Below are 25,328 nucleotides of genomic sequence, written 5' to 3' on the forward strand. Positions count from 1 at the left end.
TGTGACATTAAATAGTTCTGAACACACTTGATAGAGGACCCCATCCACTGTCTGTGATATTAAATAGTTCCGAACACACTTGATAGAGGACCCCAACCTCTGTCTGTGACATTAAATAGTTCCGAACACACTTGATAGAGGACCCCAACCACTGTTTGTGTCATTAAATAGTTCCGAACACACTGTGCCATTAAATAGTTCCGAGCTCACTTGATAGAGGACCCAACCACTGCTTTGTGTCATTAAATAGTTCCCAACTCACTTGATAGAAGACACCAACCACTGCTTTGTGTCATTAAATAGTTCCCAACTCACTTGATAGAAGACACCAACCACTGCTTTGTGTCATTAAATAGTTCCCAACTCACTTGATAGAGTACACCAGCCACTGCTTTGTGTCATTAAATAGTTCCCAACTCACTTGATAGAGGACCCAACCACTGCATTGTGTCATTAAATAGTTCCGAACTCACTTGATAGAGGATCCAACCACTGCATTGTGTCATTAAATGTTCCGAACTCACTTGATATAGGACACCAACCACTGCTTTGTGTCATTAATTAGTTCCGAACTCACTTTGCTTTGTCATTTAATAAACATGAATGCATTTGATAGAGGAACAAAAGCCAATGTATGTTCCAATCCATAGTTCTGGACACATTTGATGGAAGAAACCGGAATCTTATATGATTGTTAAAACATGTTATTGTCAATTATATGTTATAAGTGAAACTGCACAGATACGCCTAGCGGCATTTGTATGGAGTTCTTAATCAATGGTATTGACGAGTAAGTTAACGTTCATTTTGTCTGTCAGATTAAATGCTCTTGATTCACGGCGTTAAAGATAAAAGCCAAAAAAAAATAGTATATTTAAAAAATCTTTAAGTGAGAATTAGTTTATATCTTCAAACCATCTGTTACGTTCTTTAAAATGTGTTGGAATATAGCCAGGCAAGTGCGGGATCTCCGGTTTCTCCAACAGTGAGGGTGATTTACAGAATGTTAAATTAACGTGTTTTCAGATCGTTGTTAAATAAAAAAAAGAGTGTAAACTAATTGACAGTCCCGAAACGAGCAAGCGACACTTTTAATCCAATGATTATACTACATAGAACATAACAAAATATTTATTAATATGAAGATCATAGACGCAAGTTGGCAAACATCATACTCATGGTGAAGATTAAAGACATCCATTACATGTATTCATGCTTTATAATCATCCTTATCAATCGAAATCAAAATAAACAAAATATACATAAATCAAGAAATGTTTAGCTGATATATTGTATATTTCATACCTAGTTTAACATTTCCACGTCAATTATTATAATCATGGTAAACACCTCAGTGATTACAATTCATACATGCTATTGGAAAAATGATATGCAAATATCTCTATATTTGAAGGGATAATATACGGAATGCCGTTAGGGCCATCGTCTGTGAATGTGTTGATCTGAAACACGATACACGAAAGTACGATGATGAAAACGCGACAGTACGATAAAGAAAACGCGATAATATGACAGTACTATGATGATAATGCGATAAACTATCGTGTTTTCACCATCGTAGTTTCGCGTTCTCAACATCGAAGTGACTACTGTCGTGTTTTCATCAACGTACTGTCGCGTTTTCGTCGTCGTACTGTCGTGTTTTCATCATCGTACTATCGCGTTTTCATCATCGTACTATCGCGTTTTCATTATCGTGCTTTCGCGTTTTCATTATCGTGCTTTCGCGTTTTCGTCATCGTAGAGTCGTGTTTTCATTATCGTTAAAATTTTAAATGAAAACTCAATAGTACGATGATGAAAACGCGACAGTACGATTTGACACTGCGTAATGCCGAAAAAAGCCCTCAAAGTTTCAGTGATTCATAACTCATCGCGGCAGGCTGAAACGAAACACATTAAACAAGGGTTTATGTAACAAAGCATTCGCATTTATTATTGTTTTGAATGACGATAATTAACACATATCTACGAATTATTTGATAAAAACAGCCTCATAAAATGACACATATCCGACCAATTACATTAAAACTTGTCCAAAATTTCAAAATAAAAGCCACACATAATTATGTTGTCAATTTAATAGCTCTAAGTTGTGGAAATCACCAATAATCCTTATTGAAATCGGCTATTGTCTAAGTTAGTAATGAGGATTTTGGCCACATCATTCCATCTTCAACAGCTGATACGTCTTTCAGCAAACACAAACACCGTTTTTTGCTACACACATCAGCTGAAGGCAAAATCCTGTCGAAAAAGACAGCAATCCGGTAGGTTGTTTCGAATATTTAACTAAGATATGAAGATAATGATACCCGCTGTTCAATATCAACGTCCACTCAAGTACAAAAGGACATCGCATACACAACTCAAAGACTCATGGTCATTAGCATTTATCAGAACTAATAAAATTATCATAAAGGCTAAACAAGTGTGCTGGAGTGTGTTTGCATCGTCACCAAAATGTGGGTAATATACTTACAATAAACAAAATTAGGGTTTTAGGTGCAAATCATCGGCCTTTGTATAACATAAGTCATAATACGGGCTCTAAACCGATCGAAGCCCGGCAGAGCCCTATTACGGTCACACATAGCACTACCTTCGTTCAAAAGTTGCACATAATACTATCGGCCTGAAAAAAAGAAGACGTAAAGGTGATGGAACCAGTATTTTTTCTGTTCATAAACTATATTGAGCGCGTGCATGCCGGACACCAACGTCATCAGAGCGTGAAGAAAACAGGCCCATGAAATTTAAACTATGCGATGCTGCGAACTAGCGCCCCAGTAGTTATTAAAATAATTCAAAATATACTTATAAACAATTACTATGAATACTTTTGGTAAACTCAAAAAGACAAATAAAACATATTTCTATAGATTGTCTGAGATATATACTTTGTTTCACTTGTTTATTAAAGATATTCATACGCAGTGTTTACCATTCTATACGAAGGTCACACTTGACAGTTAGTAGTTGTCATTTTAGGCTATATCTATTAATGATACAATATCGATACTATTTAGATGTTAGACAGTTGGATAGAAATTGCGAAGAATAAATTCCTGTTGGATTACCGATTTAATTACGACCATGGATTTTACCGGTACACATAGCAGAGCTTGTCACGTCAGCCAGGTATACAGTATGATTATTTTGTAAAAAACACTTTTCAGTTAATCATACAATGAAAATATCAATTTCATATACTTATGACATGCGGTTGACCAGTTCAAAAATCGATATGACTGAGCGAGATATTGTCACTGAAAAGATGGATGGGGTGTACCGTCTGTGGTGAGCCTCAACATTGGATATGGGAGATGTTTTGACTGAGATCAAAGGATGGGAACACCTTTCAATTACCAACACGCTGGTTCCAACGGGGTCCTTTATATATATATATATATATATATATATATATATATATATATATATATATATACATATATATATATATATATATCTTTTTAGTTTCAATCTCTCAACCAGCGTATATATATATATATATATATATATATATATATATATATATACTGGGCGGGGAGGGTGCGGGATGGGTATCCCCTCCTGCCAAGTGAAACCATGGCGGAGCGCAAGATTATGACTGAAAAGATCAATGGACGGTTGCGGTCCGACACCATGTAAATGATAAAGATTGTATGTAATATTAAAATATTTAATATGTAAAAATATACGACCAAAAGGGGATTATTTGTTTATTATATGTATCATAGAGTACACAGTGACAAACACATTGTTTATAATTCTCAGACCAAGAGATCACCCAAGGGACCGAATCGCCCCAATCAGATAGCTCGACTGGCCACAACTGCTGTCCAAATACCAGGTAACTGAAATGCAACACCACTTTTTTGTGAGAGATGTTATTAAATTAAGAAGTTGGAAAGGGAGGGTGCGGGAGGGGTTTCCCCTCCTTCCCCAAAAAATCCGTGGCGGAGCGCAAGATTATGACTGAAAAGATAAATGGACGGTTGCGGTCCAACACCATGGCTTTGTGAGATATTGTGACTGTAAAGATGAATGGATGATGTTTTGCTTTGATCCACAGATTGTGTGAAAGATTGCAAATAAATAGTGCCGAGTGACCCCTCGTGCCAAGCAACACACACTATGGGAGATGAGAGATTGTGACTGAATATGTTGAGAGGAAGGCTGACACCATAAGAGCGCAAGATTGCGATTGAAAGACAAATCGGCAAATGCGGGTTGGTGGTTTTGCTGTGGGCCACAGATCGTGTGAATTATTGTAACTAAATAGTCAGTCCAGGGTGTGGAAAAGGCGAACCATCCTGCCAAACAAACCCCATGACTGAGTGGGAGTTGCCATACCCTTACAATGAAACAACATGGCTTTGTGAGAGAATCATCAATGTTACTAAAGTACACTTACTTTACAGGTGCACCAGTATGTTATCAAGCTGTGCAATTCTTTATTCATACGTTCTGTTCTATATATTTTTTAAAACTTTAAAACGGAGGTGCACCTCTTACATAAATACAACTGCACCTCTATATTTAAGATGGAGGTGCACCTCTATATTTAGACCGTCATGCGTTTTCTTAGACCTGCACCTTAAAAAAATAGGTGCAACTCATTTTTTTTCAATTTACATCGCCGTTTAGTAATTTTTCACCATGCAAATGGTAAGTCAAACTGTACTGGCTTGCTCACACTCAATTTCATGGTCAAGTTTGTTATAAAATTGCCATTGTGTCAAAATTTCTGCTTGTTAATAAGTAAAAAAATCTAAATGAGATGCCTAAAGAAGTTTGTGTTGTTGACAGTAAATACTGTAAACACTCTGCGATTCACTCAAATCTGCATGCGATAATGCACCAGTCAATTGTACCCCCCTCCAGGTCCGGGGAATAGTGGGGACTTTGACATTTGGTCCAACCAACCCTGGCTAAAATCCCCGCACTGTGGGGACGAACAGATGGTAGGTCCCCGCCAAATGCCCCTGCACCCAAGGGACCCTAGGTAAGGCCCATTCCCCGCTATATTTAAAGCGATGACAAAACCACCGCATTAACTTGGCACTGCGGGCCACCTGAAAGGTAAACACACTGCCCATTTCCCCGTCTATCCCCTATATACTCTCGGACCTGGGGGGGGGGGCGTGGTTACAATTAACTGGTGCATAAGACCCCAGCTTCTCGATAAATCTTAAGGGTAACGGACTTAAAAAGCTTGAACCTGTTATAAAATATTTCCATAAATTGGGGCAAAGAAACATGACATACAAAACAAAAAAGTCATGTACATACAGTGTACTAATGCTCAATAGCAATATGTTTGGTCATAAAGAAGTTGTGTTACTATAGTTTAGATTTCAGTGTAAATCACTTGTAAATGGGATGTGTAAGATTAGCACAAATTACATACTTTTTTTGTATTTCAGAATGCATCCATGCCATCTGGTTTTTGACATTACTGCTGTGGACAGATTTTCAGCAATGCAGGTATTGCCATGTTATGTATTACTGGAGGCAATAAGTTTGGAAATAAACCAGACTTTTGTCAAGGTTTCCCTGAAATAAATTGCCAGTATGTTTCTTGCTCTTTGATATTAACATTCGCTTGTTATGACATCATGATCAGTGTTTATTTCAATAGCTCATTGATGAACTGTTTCTTTCCAAATTGAATTTCTTTCATGCCGTGTTTGTTGCGGCTTTGAAATAATATCATTTTCTAATAAAACTGCTGACCTTCATTGGTCTTTGGACTGCATTGTGCATCTATTCGCACATTTTGTTTGCTCTTTTAAGCAAACATTGCATTAATTGCAAACAAGTATCACAATTTACTATACATGATGCAGAATTATGTTTCATTTAGTGTGCATATGATTTTAAGCTTATGAACATGAAAAACATCTACTTAAACAATCACAGCAACACAATGAGATCCCTATCTAAAGAAATATTGCTACTTTTCATTCATTAATACTGTCAATCATTCATGAATATATTCATTTACTTGAAGTTAATACATTGAAAAAAATTACATCTCTGATGGCAAAAGCTATAAAAAGTGAGCAGGGGGACAGAGATAAGTACCTTTTCCCTTTATGCATGAAAGTAAAAACCTAAATACACTCAAAATGCCTTAAAGGGTACACTAGATTGGCACCAAAAAGATTATTTTCTGGAGCGAATCTCGGTACAATTGTTTCATAAAATTTGATCAAAACGTTCAATCTGTGAGAGTGCAGCTTTAATAAATAAAAACACTAATTTATTGTTTATTTAATATAGCCATCCTGGTTGCTGAAGCCACAGAGGTATTTTCAAGGACAAAAACCAATGCTGATCAAAACATGGTCTAGTGATGGAATTCCATACCCGTTCTTGGCAAGGATTTTTTTGAAAAGGAATATCACGGTGGAGAACCCACGTGACTTATTTGGTAAAGTGCACGGCGACAAATGTCAACAAGTCTCGATTCAGGTAAGGTTTTTAAAGATAACTTTCTTAATATTTGGAGAATTTTTGTGAAATAAAGACCATAAACCCCGCATTTAAGAGTTCTATCCACGGTAATAAATAACTTTCTCTAATATCGTAAAGTTTTCCTGAAAATCTTAACCAACTGATTTCTCAGAGTTGAAATCTAAGGCAAAGTACACGGCTTTTGACAAATCTATCGCTTTACTTCATGTTAGCCGTAAATAATTCATTCACAAATCTTATTTTAAGCAAATTTTATGCATTTTATAGTTTTCAGCGTGTATTGTTTAACTTCTAGTTATTTCAAAGGTAAAAATGAACTAAAACCAAATTGATAAAGTACACGGACATTTTAGGTTTGATAAAGTACACGGTCATTTACAACCTTCAGTGTATATACTCATTATTTCACTGACTGGTGCTAAAACGAGTTATTATAGATTTATTTATTATTTCTATTCTTCAAATTCATTATTGAACATCGCTCCATGTTTGAAAAGACGCATTGTAATGGAGTGACAATGGAAGAATGAACGCGTTTTAACAGTTAGACCGACGGAGTCGCCTAAATGATGGGCTCATTTTCATGAATCATGGAAACATGTGTTATCACACTAAAATTCAATCCCGTATTTTAACAATATATTCGCAATTGACATATAAAGAGCTTGAAGTTTTTGTAAATGGTGCTTAATAACTTTTCATTTTGTCAATTTTGAGAAAGAAAAGTGTTCTTGTACTTTTAATGTCTTCGATTGCTAGCTGATTTGATAGACTTATGATTTTGTGACATTCGTTTCATTTCAGAATATGAAGACTCCGACTTTATGCAAAGAATGCGGAATGGCATTTCAAAAAACACACAAAAAACACCTAGTAGACCACGATAGAAGGCATTCTGGTCAATTGCCATCGTTTTTGTGGGAAAGTGTTTACACAGACACAGGTTAGTTTTTAGTATTATTTTTTCGCAGAGAAATAAGAATATACTAAAGTTACACTTTTATTATGACTCACTTCGTGTAGAGGTTAGGATTTGCCGTCGTCTGACTGTGTTTTCAACGTTTTTTAGGATTTGCGTTATTCACATAATAATGTGGTCCGTGTTTCAGTGGACAGGGTCGTTTAGTTTTATGATGCTGATTACACGATCAAACACTCATTGCATGGCAGTAATATAGTGTTTTTTTATAAATTATATTCAATTACTGACATTGCCAGCATTTCTCGCTAACTTGTGACAGTACATGTCTTTTTATAGGTACAGCTATCACGGCGAGACAAAGTTGCACTTTTGCAAATATTGTGGCAAAACTGCTCTTGCAAGACTTGAAAATACACGAAAGACGCGAAAGCGGCCAATTGAAGCTAACCTGTGATGTTTGTGGGTTCAAATTGGGTGACACGACCAATCTCAGTGACCAGATTTCTACTAGACACAGGCGAATGACACGTCACAAATGTCTACAGTGTCGCTCAGCATTCAAGTTCAAATCTGGACTCAGCAGGCACGTTTAGGCGAAACACACCTAATCAGGACACATTGAAAGATCACAATGGTCTAGTTAGAAGTGCATTCCAGTATGTTGCCGGGTTAAAATAAAGTTTTGATGAGTTTAACATTTTATTAAGATAAATAGCAAAACGTACAGTTATCAAATGGTGCTCTTTCAAAATGTTCGTTTGTCTTACAGTACTGAAAAAAATGCTGTGTAAAAGTAGTATGAAAACGGATTGAGCATAAAACATTTTCACAAGGTTTAGAGATGCATTGTTGTCATTTTCCCATTGACTGCATGTATCTTATATAATTCAGCAAGCTTTGAAACACAATTATTTTGTAATCACATTTCAGCCTTTAGTCTAGAACATTCTAATGTTCCATGCTCAGCTCTTATCTAGATATTCAAGTCTTAGTCCTAGCCTGTAAATTGGTAATATAGTGTGCTCTCATTCCTCCTTGCTGTTTCCCATCTAACTCCGAGACTCCATCTTTACAATGAGTTCCTGTCTGTATTGTTCGAACGACCGCAGTTTTACTGATGTAGATCAGATAATATGTGTTCAGACTGGACCAAATAAAAGATTCAGCGTTACCTGAAAGGTATGAACGATATGCTTTAAATGTGGAAATATGTATAAACTAATTGTGATGTGCCTATTTTATTGTTTTATATCACATAAAAAAAAAACATTCATGAAATTTATAATCACCACAAACGGGCCGCTAACTACAGAGATGTTTTATTCGCCGTCAGTCCAGATTATAATTTATAAGTAATACTATCTGATTTTTGAAGAAATGTATGTATGATTCTGTATTGATCTGCATATTTAAAAGTAATCGAACTTATAATGGCAGACTTTCTCTTAAATTATCCCATAGACTATCTTTCAACTCCTAATTAAATATGATTGCTAAATATTTAGTTATTTAGGTGTGCGTTATATAATGCAAAATTTATTGATATAACTTCAATAAAAACTAAACACTATACATTCTGACTTCACGAATAGAAAATGCTTATATAACTATTAGTTTGTAAACCGCACTTTACTTTCAAACATAAACTAAAATGACCGTGTACTTTATCATCCTAAAATGTCCGTGTACTTTATAAATTTGGTTTTAGTTCATTTTTACCTTTTAAATAACTAGAAGTTAAACAATACACGCTGAAAACTATAAAATGCATAAAATTTGCTTAAAATAAGATTTGTGAATGAATTATTTACGGCTAACATGAAGTAAAGCGATAGATTTGTCAAAAGCCGTGTACTTTGCCTTAGATTTCAACTCTGAGAAATCAGTTGGTCAAGATTTTCAGGAAAACTTTACGATATTAGAGAAAGTTATTTATTACCGTGGATAGAGCTCTTAAATGCGGGGTTTATGGTCTTTATTTCACAAAAATTCTGCAAATATTAAGAAAGTTATCTTTAAAAACCTTACCTGAATCGAGACTTGTTGACATTTGTCGCCGTGCACTATACCAAATAAGTCACGTGGGTTCTCCACCGTTAATATTGTTTGCAAGTAAGAAATATTTCTAAGAATGTCTGGTTTAAATGCTTTCAAAATGCATCTGGGTACTCGATTAGTAAAGATTAACCTTTGAGTTGTTAAAAAAGTATTGCAAATCGTCCAAAAGACTATATATTTATTATTTTTTGTCATATTTTTTTGGAATTAATACATTTTTCTGCACATTTATCGCATTAATGCACCAGTCAATTGTAACTTTGGACCCTCCATGTCCAGTGGTAAACCGGGGATAGCCGGGAAAAGGGCTGTGTTTTTACCATTCAGGTGTCTTTGCAGTGCCGGGTGAATGCGGTGGTTTTGTCTTGGTGCAAAATATAGCAGTGCAGGGGCATTTGGTGGGTATTTTAACATCATTTCTTCCCTGCAAGGCGGGGATTTTACCCTGGGTTGGCTGGAATGAAAGTAAAAGTCCCCGCTATTTCCCGGGCTTGGGTGGTGTTTATAATTGACTAGAGCATAATTCCTACATAAAAGGTTATGTATTTCTCAAATGAGTGTTTACAGGCATTTTTCATACTTTTACAGTAGAAGAAGTCTTATTCTGTGTCAAACATTGATTTCGTGTCTTGCTTGCAGAATATGATGTGCCAATAAGCTCCAGTTTGCTGCGGCTTTTCGCCCATGGCAGTGGTCCTGCAATCTAGATCCAGGAGTTGCAGCTCTGAATCTAATATTTCAGAATGAAGATGTAAGTTAACTTTGTAGTACTTGTTTATGTGTAAATGATTCCAAAGAGTGAGATTTATACTAATCAGGTGTAAATAAGCAACTTATAGACACTGGCTGAGAACTGTAATCTTAATTTTAAGGCAAATCTAGCCTTCAAAACAGATACTTTAAGCATTTTCTTTTAAAACTTAGCATAATTATGCTATCACTGCATTTTCTACATCATGTAGCCATCTCATACATGAAAACACTAGCAGTTGTCATGAATCTTTCAGTTTTGGTGTTTTCTTGCCATTTCCTTTACTTGGTCAGATTAATCCAATGCATGGGGAAATAATGACTCTTTAAAAGTTTGCGGAATACCGATTGATGGAAATGGCTATTTTTGCTTTTTATGAAAACACCACAGGTGCTTATACTCATTCTAAAAGTGTTTAATATATCATTGCCAAACTTTCAGTATGTATTGCATACAGCCTGCAATTGAAATATAGAAGTTTTGAAGTCTGTTTTTGCAAATGTATTATATGAAAATACTGTTTTGAAGAGATACATTGTAAGCTTGGTTAGTGTCTATATAAAACATATAGTTAGAATAACTGTGGTCTTAGGCCATATTTACATATTTTTAACAACGGTGACTTCATTTGTTAGTGTGATAGTCTCTTCATCTGCGTCAATGTAAACAAATTGACCCTTGTTTATTATATACTGAGTTTAAAATAGGTGTTCATCACTATATGTATTCACCAGTAAGGTTTTATCCAGGATACCAGATTGGCGTCTGGGATTGATCTCTTCAGTAAGATGGATTCACCAGTTACGTTTTATCCAGGATACCAGAGTGGCATCAGGATTTGATCACTTCAGTACAGTATTCACCAGTAACATTTTATCCAGGATACCAGAGTTGGCATATGGGACGATCACTTCAGTACCCTATACCAGAGTGCATTATGTATCTTGGATCAATGACTTCAGTACTGTAATCAACGTGAACAATTAAAATAAGAGACAAGAATTGCATATGTATCAAATGCAGAGAAATGTGTCAATTTTCTTGGAGAGTATTCCCCTATCAGTAGATCAATACATCATAGTTTATTACAGTCATCTTGTCAGTAGGCTGCTAAACTCTTCCTGGGGTAGGGGGGTGGGAGGGGGCAATTTACTATGTCTAAAATACAGTGACAATGTTAAAATTAAAACAAAGCCTAATAATTTCTGAACAATTAAGTGTATTGGCAAAGTATATACTTTTTGTAGTTTTAAACTGAATGAGCTTATGAATGAGCTAATGTAAGCATAGTTATAGTACCTTTGTGCTCTGGTAATGGTGTGAACATTTAAATTGCTTTATTATGCAAATATTACAAGATTACAACATAAATATATATGTATCAATAATAATAACTGTTTTGTTGAATAATCTATGTGCTTATTTTTAGCTCACCTGAGCACCAAGTGCTCAAGGTGAGCTATTGTGATCGCCCTGTGTCCGTCATCCGTCGTAGTTGTCCGTCGTCGTCCATCGTCTGCAATTTGACTGTTGACACTCTAGAGGTCACAGTTTGGGCACTATCTTAATGAAACTTGGTCAGAATGTTACTCTCAATAAAATCTTGGACGAGTTTGATATTGGGTCAGCTGGGTTAAAAACTAGGTCACTCGGTCAAATTAATGGAAAAACTTGTTAACACTATAGAAGTCACATTTATGTCTGTGTCTTATGAAACTTAGTCATAATGTTAATATTGATAATCTCTAGGTCAAGTTCGAATCTGGGTCAAGTGTGGTCAAAAACTAGGTTACCTGGTCAAATTGAAGGAAAAGCTTGTTAATACTCTAGGCCCCAATTTCTCGAAACTTCTTAAGCTTAACGGGCTTAAGTAGCTTTTAATAGTTCAATTACTCAAAATACATACTTGAATGGAATTTTGATAAATGAAATAGGTCAAATCATAGGAAAAGCTTGTTACCACTCTAGAAGTCACATTTATGACTGTATGTTCATTATACTTTGTCAGAATGTTTATATTGATTAGCTTTAGGCCAAATTCGAATCTGGGTCTTGTGCAGTCAAAAACTAGGTCACCAGGTCAAGTAATAGGAAAAGCATGTTAATACTCTAGAGGTCACATTTATGACCATATGTTCATGGAACTTGATCAGATTGTTTTTCTTGATGATCTGTATTGGATAAGATGAGCGATACAGGGCCGTCAGTGCCCTCTTGTTTTTTTAACTGTTATAGATGTATAATTCAGTTTAAAGACTCATACTTTAAAGAATTAAATATTTTCATACTTTCTACATACATCATTATATTCAATGATAGAATGGTGCTAACAACAACTAAATTCATTTCAAACTGCTGAGGTGGTCAAACCATTTTTCCAGGTTATTTGCAGAACCTTAATAATCTAAAATATACACAATGCTGTTTTACATATTAAAATAGTTTAGTACAGGTTAATTGTCAGATAACTGTAATAATTAGTTTTAAGTAAACTCAGTCTGTTTCGTTTACCTTCTTATGTTTTAAGTAGGAATCTTTTTTTGTACTGTAAATGCTTGTATGATATTCAGTATTAGGTAAATTAATATACTTGTGTTTGTTATTATGAGTTTTTTGAAACATTAAAATAATTATTAAATTTGCTTTGCATTGCCTTAACCTTACTTGTTATGCACCTTAATAATCTAATTGGTGTAGTCAAAGTCATAGTATGTCATATAAAATGAAGTTTTGCCTTTGACACTTGTTTACCTAAGAAAAAATGTACTGCATAAGCAGTTTCTGCAGTTGATAACATACATAGAGCCCGTCTAAGGCAGTGCTTTATTTCATATTAAGATCGATGCACGCTTTTGTGATAAATGCAATGCATCAGCTAATATACTTCACCTTGGACACTTGAACATGATCGCTTTGGTATATTAAGTTTCATTTAGCGGTTGCATACATACTTTGGCGATAAGCAGCTGTGCGGTTTAGATACCCACAAGTTTTATGATAAGTTTCAGCTATTATTCAAGGACATAACTTACTGTTTAGTGATCCGCGTTTAACAAATATGGATAGAACAGTTGTGATATGTTGTATACTAGCTATCGGGGCTGTGTGTGTAGCCATCCGGTTTAATCAGGGATATTGTCACACCAGGCCCATATTCCTTGATACTGCCACAGGCGCAGGGTCTATATACATCAACCGGATCTGTGTACACCGGAAGTTGCGCCTTGGAGATGTTGGAGAGTCCCGAACGAAGCAGATACTATGAATACTGAAATTTTTAAAAATCGAGTAAGCACTGATATAAAAGACGATCGTCGTCATCATCATCATCATCATCATCATCATCAGCAGCAGCAGCAGCAGCAGCAGCAGCAGCAGCAGCTACATCCATTTTATTGTGTCAAAAACGTAATTGAGTTCTCGGAATGTTGACAATGATTGTCATATGCAAATAAAACCATTTATACTAAAGACTATTTGAACAAACTATTGATCATCCCCTTGTTTAAGCCACGAGGTGTCAACCGTATTTATCAAATACCTTTCAGACCTCTGGCACAGAACTGACGTTGCTGTGGATTCTTGACGGTATAGGCTACTACCGGGAAAACATTTTAAATGCATACCATAGCCAGTTACGATGGACATTACATGACGACGACTCCGTGACCGTTGGTTTCAAATATAGGTAGGAAACTATTTCAACAGTATTTTAGCAAACTCACTGTTACATTAAAAATAATTTGATATATCATACCACAGTACAGACACATATTCTTGGTGCATGCTTACTTTACATCATGATAATGTCAGCAAAACCATCACTCACACGTAAATGATTCACAAAAATCGCTCGAAACGCCCCTTATGACATAACGCCCTTTTCATGCAATGGCTTAGGAGTATGTTTAAATTATCTTACTATCGTAATTATTTTGCTGTATATTAGTGTGACTGTATTTGAGCTGAACATAATGTTGAACATGTATTTTTTTTACTGCTGAAATCGTTAATGTTCTCAAAAAGTTAATAAGCATAATACACTTAACTAGCTTATTAATTGATGCCAAATTGTCGACTTATTCTTGGTTTAACTTTATAAAAATTGGTTTATCATGGTTATCGTAAGTATATAAACTCATATAAAGGTATGTATAACACAAAATATACCAAAACTAAAATAGTGAACCTAATCTTGTTATAAGGCACTTAATTTGTTTCGGGAAATAAGGCCAGAACGTATGTCTATTTAGAGATCCCCCAATCTTTAAAATGAGAAAATGACGACCGGTACCGCTGAACAGCTCTCATTCCTTAATCGGCTGTCTTTTTCACAAACATGTACGTTTTCATGTAAGCAATCACATGAATTCAACGTGGTTCTCACATAGTCATCACGGGCCAAAACCGATGTAAACATACAAGCAAATGACGTTGATTTATAAATGACGTTTGACATAAAATATAGAAATGAATTTCTTACCATAATAAATACTATGCTGTTTTCTTCTTCTACACATGCGAACCTTTTGAGACAATTTAACTATGCAATCCTTGGCTAAGCCTTTAGCTCGACGGAATTTGTAGAACAATGCAACGCTGTGTGCGCCGTGGTTCTTTGTATTGTATGCACTTCACAAAAATGAGTAATATTAAAGAAATCGGACATACGTTAAAACTTAGTTGTTTTTTTTATAACTTTCATGTAACGAAATTTTTGTTAAAATGTCTTTTAATTCTAGCAATAAATATCGAGCTTTCAAAAAATGCTGTGGTTGACGTGAATGGTTTATACGCTGATGCTAACCTGAACTTCTTTTCAGTAAATAAAGCAATTTTGTCACAGATGAGACAATAATTTAAACCATGAAATTAAAAGAAAATAAATTACGATAAATTTGAAATACCTACCGATAAAATATAGTTTGCTTTATCTGGCTGAGAAGAGTTCACGTTGTCATAGTATGAACTTGAGTAAAGCATTTTGAAAAAAAATGGCGTTAGTCGAAACTGCCAGAACGTAGTCCTTACTGCGTGCCTGTCAGGCATTGACTGCGTCTCACTCGTTCTAACACGTTCTTACTGCACGTATCTTTACGCGCGCGCTACGTTCAATGCGTTCTTTGTACGTTCTGAATACGAGCAGGAAAATTGTACCACGCGCTTACCTAGTGCTTATCACGTCTTCCTTACGTTCGTATGATAAGATTTTAATTGTAAATGTGATCGAGACGGAATTACCGTGTTCGATATATAACTGGCTTAATTTTCTTTCATATCCAGTGTTGGTTTAAAATGAAGTTGTAAGGAAGTACCATCCCGTACTTATACATGGTCACTGTTCAGAACCAGGACAAGGTAAGAACATAATACAAATTTGTCTAAGACGTGTTAAGCCCCGCAAAATCGTATTAACAACCGAACAAGGTCTTCTAAATCGTGGCATGAACATACCATAGTCGTAGTAAAAGCGTGGAGAGGTTGTGGTGAGAACTCCATTGACGTAGCAAGAATGCAAAGACAACATAAAGACAACACGATGAGAACGCCGTTCAATATTTCCCGTCCAGTATCATGCTCGCACTACATAAATCAATTACCTACTCAGTTTTAGTTACGCCGTCCCTACATCCATGCCGTCGTTAAAACATTCTTATGTTGTTCTTTCTACGTCCTGATTCGATCACGTCTTCACTACATTTTATTTAACGTGATCAAAGTCCACCCACCTCCTTCACATCCATTAAGACCATTACAAGTCCTTATAAGTGTCTTCTGCGTCCCTTCTACGTTGAATACGTTCTGCGTCCTGCCAGATTTTTGATGACGTAGTTGGAACGTGGCCTAGTGTGATGTGGGCAACTATTTATTACAGGGAAGGAAAAGAGCCCGGCGCCCACTGTAGGAAGGTTGAATTGGAAGGAAATCTGACCCGCAGAGACCATGCCATAATTGACTTAGGTTTGTAAGTTTAAAAAAAAAAAATGTTTTAAAGGAAACCGATATTCCGAAAATGACATTCCAAGCAATTATTAGTAAACACATTCAAACGAACATTGCAGTCGAGTTTGAACCTCAAATGGCCTTTTAAGCAACAACGATCGCTAATACGCACATACAGATAAACGCGTACACAGGCTAATACGCACATTTCACATGTTAAAAGCTCATATCTTTAAAGAAATCAACCTCTCAAACTGTCAGGCGAATGTGTAACGCCCTTTAAAAATCGCGTACATTCCTAGTTCACACAAACACCCACTAACCTGTCAATATACATAAATCAGCATACGCATGACTTACTATTCAAGATGTTTATACATAGAGAATACTAGGTGAGTGCCGTGGATGGAGGAGGTTTATCTGACAAGGCGGAGGAATTTATCGGCGAACCCGATAAGTTCCGTAGCCGAGCCAGATAAACTTTCTCCATCCACGGCACTTACCTAGTATTCTATTTATCCTGTTACTTTGTTATTTTAACACTATAAATTACCTTTAAATTATTAAGTATCTTTAAAAATAAGGGGGACAACTGTTTTTTCACTGGTGACGTCAGCATAATAGGTATCCATGTTTAATTCGCCCCCAAAATAGTTCTTAAAATTGTTCAACATTTTTCAATATGCTTCTAGTCAAAGTCATTGCCTTTTAATATGAAAAATTCAATTCAAGGCATAAAAAAGCTTTTAAAAGTGCACAAACACGGTTCAGTCACCAAACATTATCTGATAAAGTAACAATTATTCCGCAAGTCACAGAGCACAGTACACAGGTCACGGTTCAAGATCACGAGTGTTTACAAACAATCGCCACATATTAAATGGATTTTATTTATGGTGATAGTGTTGGATGTTCAGAACTGCACAGGCAAAGAGATAATTCATTTCTGTTGTAAGTGAGATTTTGTCATTCACCACAGAAATGGAATTAACTATCGTTGAATGCTGCACACTTTCCAGCTTGTGCGGATGGGGTAAGATTTTCACGTCACATGTAGATTTTCTGGTCAATTGATTGTTTGTCAGTGTCATTATTATGCAGAGTGATGGGCGAGTGATTGTTGAGGTCGGTTGTTGGCGGACTATTTATAAGATACTAGAACACTATATGTGCATTTCCTCTGACATTTCAGAATAGAAAATAGTCCCCTTTCGTGGTCACATGACCAACTGACTGTAGATAGACATCACGTGGTCAACTGACCTAATAAACTAAAATTTACGCGGCACCTTGTTATTGGACCGATTTCTATGCAAGTGACAGGGTAAATATTCTTAAGTAGTTTTGACGGATACAAACAACAGAACGTAAGTGCATTTGCAACCCTAATTTATCGAACATAGATTTTGGTATTTTGGTACAACCGTTATACGCATATCAATTAAAAACCTTATATATTATGCGTATTTCAGACTTGACGTTTGCAGAACCATTAGGCCACATGACACCACGCTATTGGCTCATGTCAGACCATCCGGATGACTACGTGCTTTTGTTTAGTTGTATCAATCCTGCACAGGTTAGTGTCAAGTGAAATACATGGTCAAGTATATTATGAATGCCGTTTATAAATTCACAATTTTAACGCTGTTTTCACTTTCATGAACGTTCTTCGGTATGTCTATATTTCTTGACCAAATATTACCACTGAAGCCAAAGCGAAACGCTGCTAAAAGTACGACCTTACGTTGCCGTCAATGGACGATCTGGATCGAGCCGAGACTAAACGTTTTTTCTACATTGGAAGAAGCTTTACACCAAAATATATTAATCGGACTAAATGTTTAAGAATTCAAATACAAAAACAGGTTTAGAATTTGTTAACCCTAAGTTTAAGAATACAAATACAAAAGAAACAGTTTTAGAATTTTTGAACCCTATGACCAAAAATGAAACCATTAAATGACTAGAAAGTCCGATTCATCGTATGTTAATGGCGGTGGTAGGACTTATTTCCAGTCATTCACCCATGTTCCTAAAAGTGGAGTGGGCACCCCCTGGAAGATACTTGATATTGTACTGGTACTACAGGTCGTAGACAACGTGTGCTACGGACGGTTGTAAATGGAAGTCCTTGTGACCCGCTCCATTATCTTCCACTGCACGTGTTGCTAGAAAACAAAAATGGAAACAAGGCTAAACATGGATTCTTATTTATACACCAGGTCCCAAACAGGAAAGGGCTTACACCTGAAACATGGGTTCACCTTCGCTATTTCTTTTTTACATCAAAATTTCAAGCGGCGTGTGTTTCCGCCTTTAGTACACGAACGCCTTTCTAACGTTTGACCGACCTGATCCTCCCCTTGTGCTAGTAGAGGAGTCAATCTAATTAAAATCATATCCTAATATTCACGCTGCCATTAGAATTCTTAGGTTCAGATGAAGGACCTTACTTTTTTCAGTCCGCTACGCAGAGGCCTACATAAGCTTTGTTGGTAACCGCGATTGGGTTAAATTTAGCTGATACTTCAATGGGATTTCAAATTTGAACAATGTTATGGAATATAAAGACTTACGCATTTCTTTCCTGACAAGCCATAATAGCTCAGTAGTTAGAGTGGACGACTTTGAAAGTACAAAAAAACGTGCATTGTATGTTACAGTCACATCATCGCCCATATAATGTTTGTTTTAAATAACTAAGCCAGAAATAACAGTTATGCAAAACCAGAAATTGTACAATTACAATTGAACAGTTAGCAAGTTAGATCGTGCGCATTGTGCAGATTGGAAGCCTTCTAGAAATCCCAGGGTTTGTTATTTGTATCACAGGTCCGAGACGGCGTGTGTTACGGACGTTGGTATGCTGAAGTCTTTGTGACATCTGATCCACCGGACCATCCACCCATGCACCTCATGGTAGAAGAACTATACCGGAAGTTGGGTCTCACCCTCGATAATCCCGGGTTTCGGTTTATTAACATTGGCCATGGTAAAACACTCTTTTTGCATATGTAATATAAACGTTCAACCAGAAAATGCTGTTGCCTAAATACCGTAACTAATTTTCAGTATGTTGACATTATTTTTGAAGACAATTATACGAAATATTCGCAGCTTTGATAGCTTTATACCCCTCGGATCTGTGGAACGTTTAGTAAATATGTTGAATGTATGTTTGTTTAAATTACTCATGTCACCAAAATAAACAGCTTACTTTAACATTTTTTCATAATAAAATATTTTACAATTAAGTTATATCAGATCTATTAGAGATTCAAAACATGTTGCCTGACTTGCCTGTGGGAACATTAGGGTTTCCATCTCAATGATTTCCATCACTCTTAAGTGCATTATCAACACAAACGTCTATACGAAATCAGAGCATATAAAGCATTTCAACCGAACTTAATAACATTAGAATTACACACATCCATCTTATTACATAAACTTTTTCGGCCGAGCGAAATTGATTTTTTGCCCTTCTCATATAGGCCAAATCAAAATATGAAATGGAGCGAGCGAACAATAAAATACCACTTTCTGAATTAAGTTTGAAAAGAAGCGGGCGAATGCTAACATATATGATTTTGATACATAGTTAATATTTTAAATGAAACTTTTGAACGTTAATAACTTTCATAATTATCTTATTGTCTTATCTTGTTTGTTTCTCTATGTGACTGTATAACTGATTGAAATGCACCCTCGTGCTGCATCAGCTGTGGTCGACGATACACGACATAACGCGACTTCCTTGGGAGTGACCTGCCCACTCTCGCGATGCCCCATGATGTAGTGTTTAATAACTGTTGCAGTCTCCCCGACACTGTCAGAAATATATATTATTAATTTGCGTAGTCTTTTGCAACACTGGTACGCGATTTATCATATTTGAAATTGCTGTTTCCATCAATTCCGTCTAATTTTATGCTATTAGTAATAACAATTATGTTATTTTGTTTACCAAAACCCTTCTTTTTATGTGTCTACTTTCAGCCTGTCCAAAGAAGTAATAAACCCGGAAACTTTGAGAGCCTTTTAAGGAATAACGCTGGGTCATTGCCAGATGTGCTATAATCTAAACTGGGACTCTTTGTGTCATTGTATGACGCATTATGTTTTGTGCTTCTTTGCTTCATGACACTAACTATTTTACGCTGTTTTCATACAGACGAACATATAATTACTAGATGTAATTAATTTTTAAAGTGGTTTAAGTTTAGTTGTGTTTATTCATATCTTTTAATGCGTATATTTTTTTTAGAAATTTTAAATAACGGTTTTATTATGTTCCCATTTAGGAAATTGAGATATCATCGCATCATTATGCTTTTTGTTTTGTATGTGTTAGCATTGTGGTATTTACAATAATAAACATAGATTTATGTAAAATACACATGGTATGATGTGTGCAATTCATTCTTTATTTTCATTTTTTTCATTTTGTTTAATGATTTCAATTTATCAGAATGATTATGATATAAACATGTTTAAACATATTGCATGTTTGTATTTGTCACAATTTATATGCTGTTTGTGAACGTGAGTCTATGACCTTTTCGTAAATAAATGTTCCATTCTGTTCTGATCTATTTGTAATAGTTCATTAATAAAAACATGTCGCTTGCTCGTTTCCGGTCTCTCAGTTAAAATATATCAATTCATTCAATTCTTCTGAAAAAAAAACTTCCTGTGTAAAAGAAGGCGTCTAACGACAGTTTAAGCATACCTTTTCACTAACATAACAATGTTTTCCTTATGCCTTGTTGAGGCGGATATTTCAACATAGTGAATCAAGAGCATTTGATCTGACAGACACAATGCAGCTTTTCTAACATGTCATTGTTTGCCATATGCTTTGTTTCGAGTATCTTTAACACCTTCAATCAAAAGCATTTGACCGGAGAAACGCAATGCACCCTAACTATCAAGTCATTGTTTGCCATGTGCTTTGTTGCGGGTGTCTTTAACAATTTAGAGCGTTTATTTTGAAATACATAATGTAGTTTTACTTACTTGTCAATGTTTTTTTCATTTGCTTTAGATAGCCAAACAGATGCTTGCTTTGTATTCAAGGGCGTTAGGAACACATAAAGCATTTTAAGGTATATGGCACCGCGCACCCCAGTTAAGTTCGCAGCGTCGGGAACGGGCCAGTATATACACTCCGGTATAGTAGGGGTGGTCACCGAGCCCGAGCCACACTGTCTAAAGGGCACGTGCAGTTGGCCATTAATTTGGGGAATTAGCTGGCACAACTGCGAGTTGCCGTTTAAGTTCAGATCACGTTTAATGGTTCACTTTGATTAACAACTCAAGTCCAATTAAGATGTTTAAAAGTTGTTTCTTTATTAATTCCACATTTAAGTTGAATAGTTAACAAAGATAAATCCAAAGACTTATTTAACAAAAACATTCAATAGTCCATGTGATATATTAAGTTATGAAAGTAAGTGAATTAATTATATAGTCACAAAAAAAAGTAGTTTACTTAAAAGATATTTCCTTAGTAAAAGAAGAAGTACAAAGTTCCTAGTCTATATGTATATCTAATGCATATATTTCTCTCTTCCCTAAATGAAAAATGTTCATACTTATATACTAACTTAAAGAGTAGAAGTTACCAATCAGAATTAAGTGATAAAAAGATAATGATCGAAGATTTTAGAAAGTGTCACTCAAAAATAATTATTGTCAAAAATAAAATTTACAATTAGATTAAGTCTGAGATAATTGAGAAGTGTCAAAGTCTCAAAGAGTAAGGTTTATGATTATGATCTGAGATAATTAACTGATAATAATTAAGAAGAGGAAGCAGTAAAATCTTATCAGAAATGTCAAAACACTCAATTGCAAATAGAATGACTGACAAAAGTCTCTTTAGGAAATTATGAAAGTAAATATCATAGAAAAATAAGATGTAACCAAAAAAAAAGAACAATAAATTTTCTAACAGAATTTGAAAGAAAAAGGCACAAGGTGACATATATATGAAACAGTTTGCTTACCAATAGATAAAAAATTCAAAGTCGAATGTTAAACCAAGCAACCAGAAATTCGAGCTGGTTTTAAAATTTCATTTCAAATGCAGATTGTCTGAACAAACCTTATTTCCGAAAATCCCTTTCCGCAAGATTGTAAATGTATCGTTGCATAGAAGTACTTAATATACACAAAAAGGGGAGTATTCCGTTTCGTGGGAAATGACCTTTAAGCGACCTTGTAAATGCACAACAACATAGAGAGCCATCACAAGGGAGAGTAGTAAATCTTGCCTGAATCGAAGATAATCTAAATGTAACCGAATTTCTCAATAAGGTGAATGATAAGGCTCCCAGGTCATTAGGCATCAGTTTACACATGTACTCAAACGCACATTGAGTGACATGTCTTGACTATTCGGCTCTTATAGCATTAGGATTGGTGTGGTCACCATAACCGCTCTCAATGGCATTTCTGTTGAACAGATACAGGTGGCCGGGCGATGGCAAACGCAGGCGGTCAGCAGATACATTCGCCGAAATCTGGTTAACGGCGCCGGCCGGTCTGTTTTAAATACACAAAGGTTAACAGTTAGGTCTGACAATGGTTTACGTCCCTCAAACAAGTCAAATATGTAGGGTCTTGTATGCTAAAGAAACAATACCTTCTCGAACATTACGGGATTAATTATCTCGGTCCAGTAAATCTGGGTTTGATAAACTTTTGGAATTCAAGAAACAGCAACTGCCCAGGACAAAGTAAATTTTGTGTGACAGTCTACCTTTTATATGGCCAATTTCGTCCGAAGTGAAAGCCACGGAATCCGTCCGCAAGAAGGGGAAAACTCTGTTTCACAATCGTCTGTATTACCTGGTGGCCACACTTCAGGTCATGGGCCTCCTATTTGCGTTTAGGACGGGGTCAAGCAGACTAATCTGGGCTCAGAATTGCTTTTAAATGACATTTCAGCAGCTTTGTCAACTTAAGTTGGTATTTTTTTCAATTCACTGCCTCTATTCTCATATCGACCGCTCGAAAGCTATTTTGGTGGGATCCCATTACAGTCCTAAGTAGGCCTTTTTGGCCATTGATCCCTTCCAATTGATTAATTGACGGGCTCCAAATGGCGATTTCATTGTGCCAAAAGATTTTAAATAATTGGTGACCCTCGTATGCAGTCCAGTACTGCTGTGTACTAGGGACCGCTGCGGATTATGATTCTAAGTTTTAATACGTTTGTGACCTTGTGATGGATTGTGTACTTAGTGAACATTCTTGATGTTTTGAACTTTCGTGACATTGTGTCCATTCGTGGTCGGGATGACATGTTTGGGCAAGCTTCGTCCCCTTATCCCGCTGTCCTTAAAAAGCCATGCATTATTTTACCAACACATGAAATTAAATAACATTCATATAAAGACATTATCAATTTGTTTAATGTTAATGTTTAATTAGATGATATGCGCAGACTTTTATTACTTTATTGATAATATATTGTGATGTATAAATTGAAATTTAATTAATTCATACTGTGGTGTAACGTGAACAGTTCAGCGTCTGGAAACCTAATCTGAAGCCGTTGTGCAAATCATATTGCATGGTTTCAGTGCAAGATAACGTCACCAAAACGCTCGTCTCGAGCCGAAAATCGAGGTAATACATATAATTATAATAGTTTCTTGGAATTTAAACATAGCCTATTATATGCCGACCTACAGAGTGTTTTAGCATATCCATATTTTTATTGAAACTGTAACCGTTTTCGAGAACAATTCTGCAATGTTTCCAACATTAACGAACTCCGACTGGTAGGTTACAGGCCCACTTATTATTTTGGCTCGTATTCAGCACTTGTTTTGGTGGATTTTACAACATTAATGTAGCTCGAATTAACGGATGAAATGTCCTTGTGCACGTCCGTTAAAATGACAAAAATTCATGTTGTAATCGACAGCAACAAAGTGAAATCGCACTATTGAAATCGACTGTAACGCTGGCTTATGTTCTTTTCAAACTTTGACCGCCAAATGGCATGTACACACTGACGTGTTTACTTTTGACGTCACGCAGTTATGACATTGCTATTATTATTGATTTTCTAAATTTAAATGGATTGAAATATGTATTTTTGTTGTTTTTAAGTGGAACCTTTGAAAATCGGTTAATAGTTGTGACATGATGTATGTATTGTATTGTTAATAAAACGTTTTTATGTCAGGCTATTTTTTTTTTCTGCGGATGAAACATACTAGTGACACACAATGTAAATTATTCTCACTATGACAAGAGAAGTGTATTGAAGAAACTTTGACCTAGATTTCGACCGTAAATGAGTTATGTTATAAATAGAATCTCAAATTCGTGTTTATTTTGTATCAAATTTATTAAACTCTGGGGGAACGACACAAATCCACTCGCTCTTAAAGGCTTTAGTATTCGTGTCAACATGGGTTCAAGACAGCGTCAATTCGGCATTTGGGGACTCGCAACGCTGCGAAAGCTCGGGACCAGGCTCCTTTTAAACAATTCAGAATCCGCTTCACCTATAATCATACCGCTGCTTATCAGGGAAGGAGGATGTGGCAACATCGATGTGCTTAAAGATGTCACATAGTTAGGAAACCATCCTAAGCAGTCCGGTACCACTGATTACCAGAGTCCGTTGTGGACGGTGACTCGTAGTTTAAATGTGTTTGTTACTTTGTGATCTGTTGTGTATTTTGTAAACATTCGTGACTTTGCGAATGTTTATAATTTATGTACTTCCGTGATAGGGATGAACAACTCGGCCATCTCCGGCAAGCTTCGAGATAGACCTCGTAGATAGAAGTAAGGATATACGAAAGTGCGATGCGGTTGCCGGCGATTAACACCGTTTTCAATCCGCGTAAAGAAGGCCCATTGTAACAACAAGGAAATGGATTGGCACCCAGTCAGCTTTACCAGCTGAAATCTATGCATGCCTTTACTTCAGCATTATTGGGTTTGGGCTGCAGATTTTTTTGTGTAAACAGTTCTGTGGGGTTGGGGTAGGGCGTTGACTATCCATGCAGTAAGCTCAATTGTTAGAGTACCAGTACAACGTTCATGTGGATATGCACCAGACAATTGAAACCACGGCCCCCCAGGTCTGGGGAATAGTGGGGACTTTGACTTTCAGTA

The 25,328-nt window shown here is 36.0% G+C and overlaps 1 protein-coding gene and 1 long non-coding RNA gene across 2 annotated transcripts; both read left to right on the forward strand.

Moving 5' to 3' along the window:
• The first annotated feature begins 3,774 nt into the window (after nucleotides 1-3,774).
• LOC128220741 (uncharacterized) lies at nucleotides 3,775-6,393 on the forward strand. Its single transcript, XR_008258842.1, has 3 exons — nucleotides 3,775-3,874; nucleotides 5,451-5,511; nucleotides 6,310-6,393. It is a non-coding gene; the product is annotated as an uncharacterized LOC128220741 (long non-coding RNA).
• Nucleotides 6,394-13,164: 6,771 nt separating this feature from the next.
• Nucleotides 13,165-20,754, forward strand: LOC128220740 (uncharacterized). The gene is made up of 6 exons (XM_052929244.1): nucleotides 13,165-13,523; nucleotides 13,784-13,923; nucleotides 16,111-16,196; nucleotides 17,651-17,757; nucleotides 19,014-19,173; nucleotides 20,181-20,754. The coding sequence occupies exons 1-6, from the start codon at nucleotides 13,497-13,499 to the stop codon at nucleotides 20,195-20,197; spliced, it is 537 nt and encodes a 178-aa protein (XP_052785204.1). The 5' UTR covers nucleotides 13,165-13,496; the 3' UTR covers nucleotides 20,198-20,754.
• Nucleotides 20,755-25,328: the final 4,574 nt, after the last annotated feature.

Source organism: Mya arenaria, chromosome 15 (assembly GCF_026914265.1).
Source record: "Mya arenaria isolate MELC-2E11 chromosome 15, ASM2691426v1".
Classification (NCBI taxonomy): domain Eukaryota; kingdom Metazoa; phylum Mollusca; class Bivalvia; order Myida; family Myidae; genus Mya; species Mya arenaria.

Coding starts and splice junctions, on each gene's coding strand:
- LOC128220740 (XM_052929244.1), top strand. CDS start 13,497: ATGAATACTGAAATTTTTAAAAATCGA. Junction 13,524..13,783: donor CTGAAATTTTTAAAAATCGA/GTAAGCACTGAT, acceptor AATACCTTTCAG/ACCTCTGGCACAGAACTGAC. Junction 16,197..17,650: donor CCATGCCATAATTGACTTAG/GTTTGTAAGTTT, acceptor TGCGTATTTCAG/ACTTGACGTTTGCAGAACCA.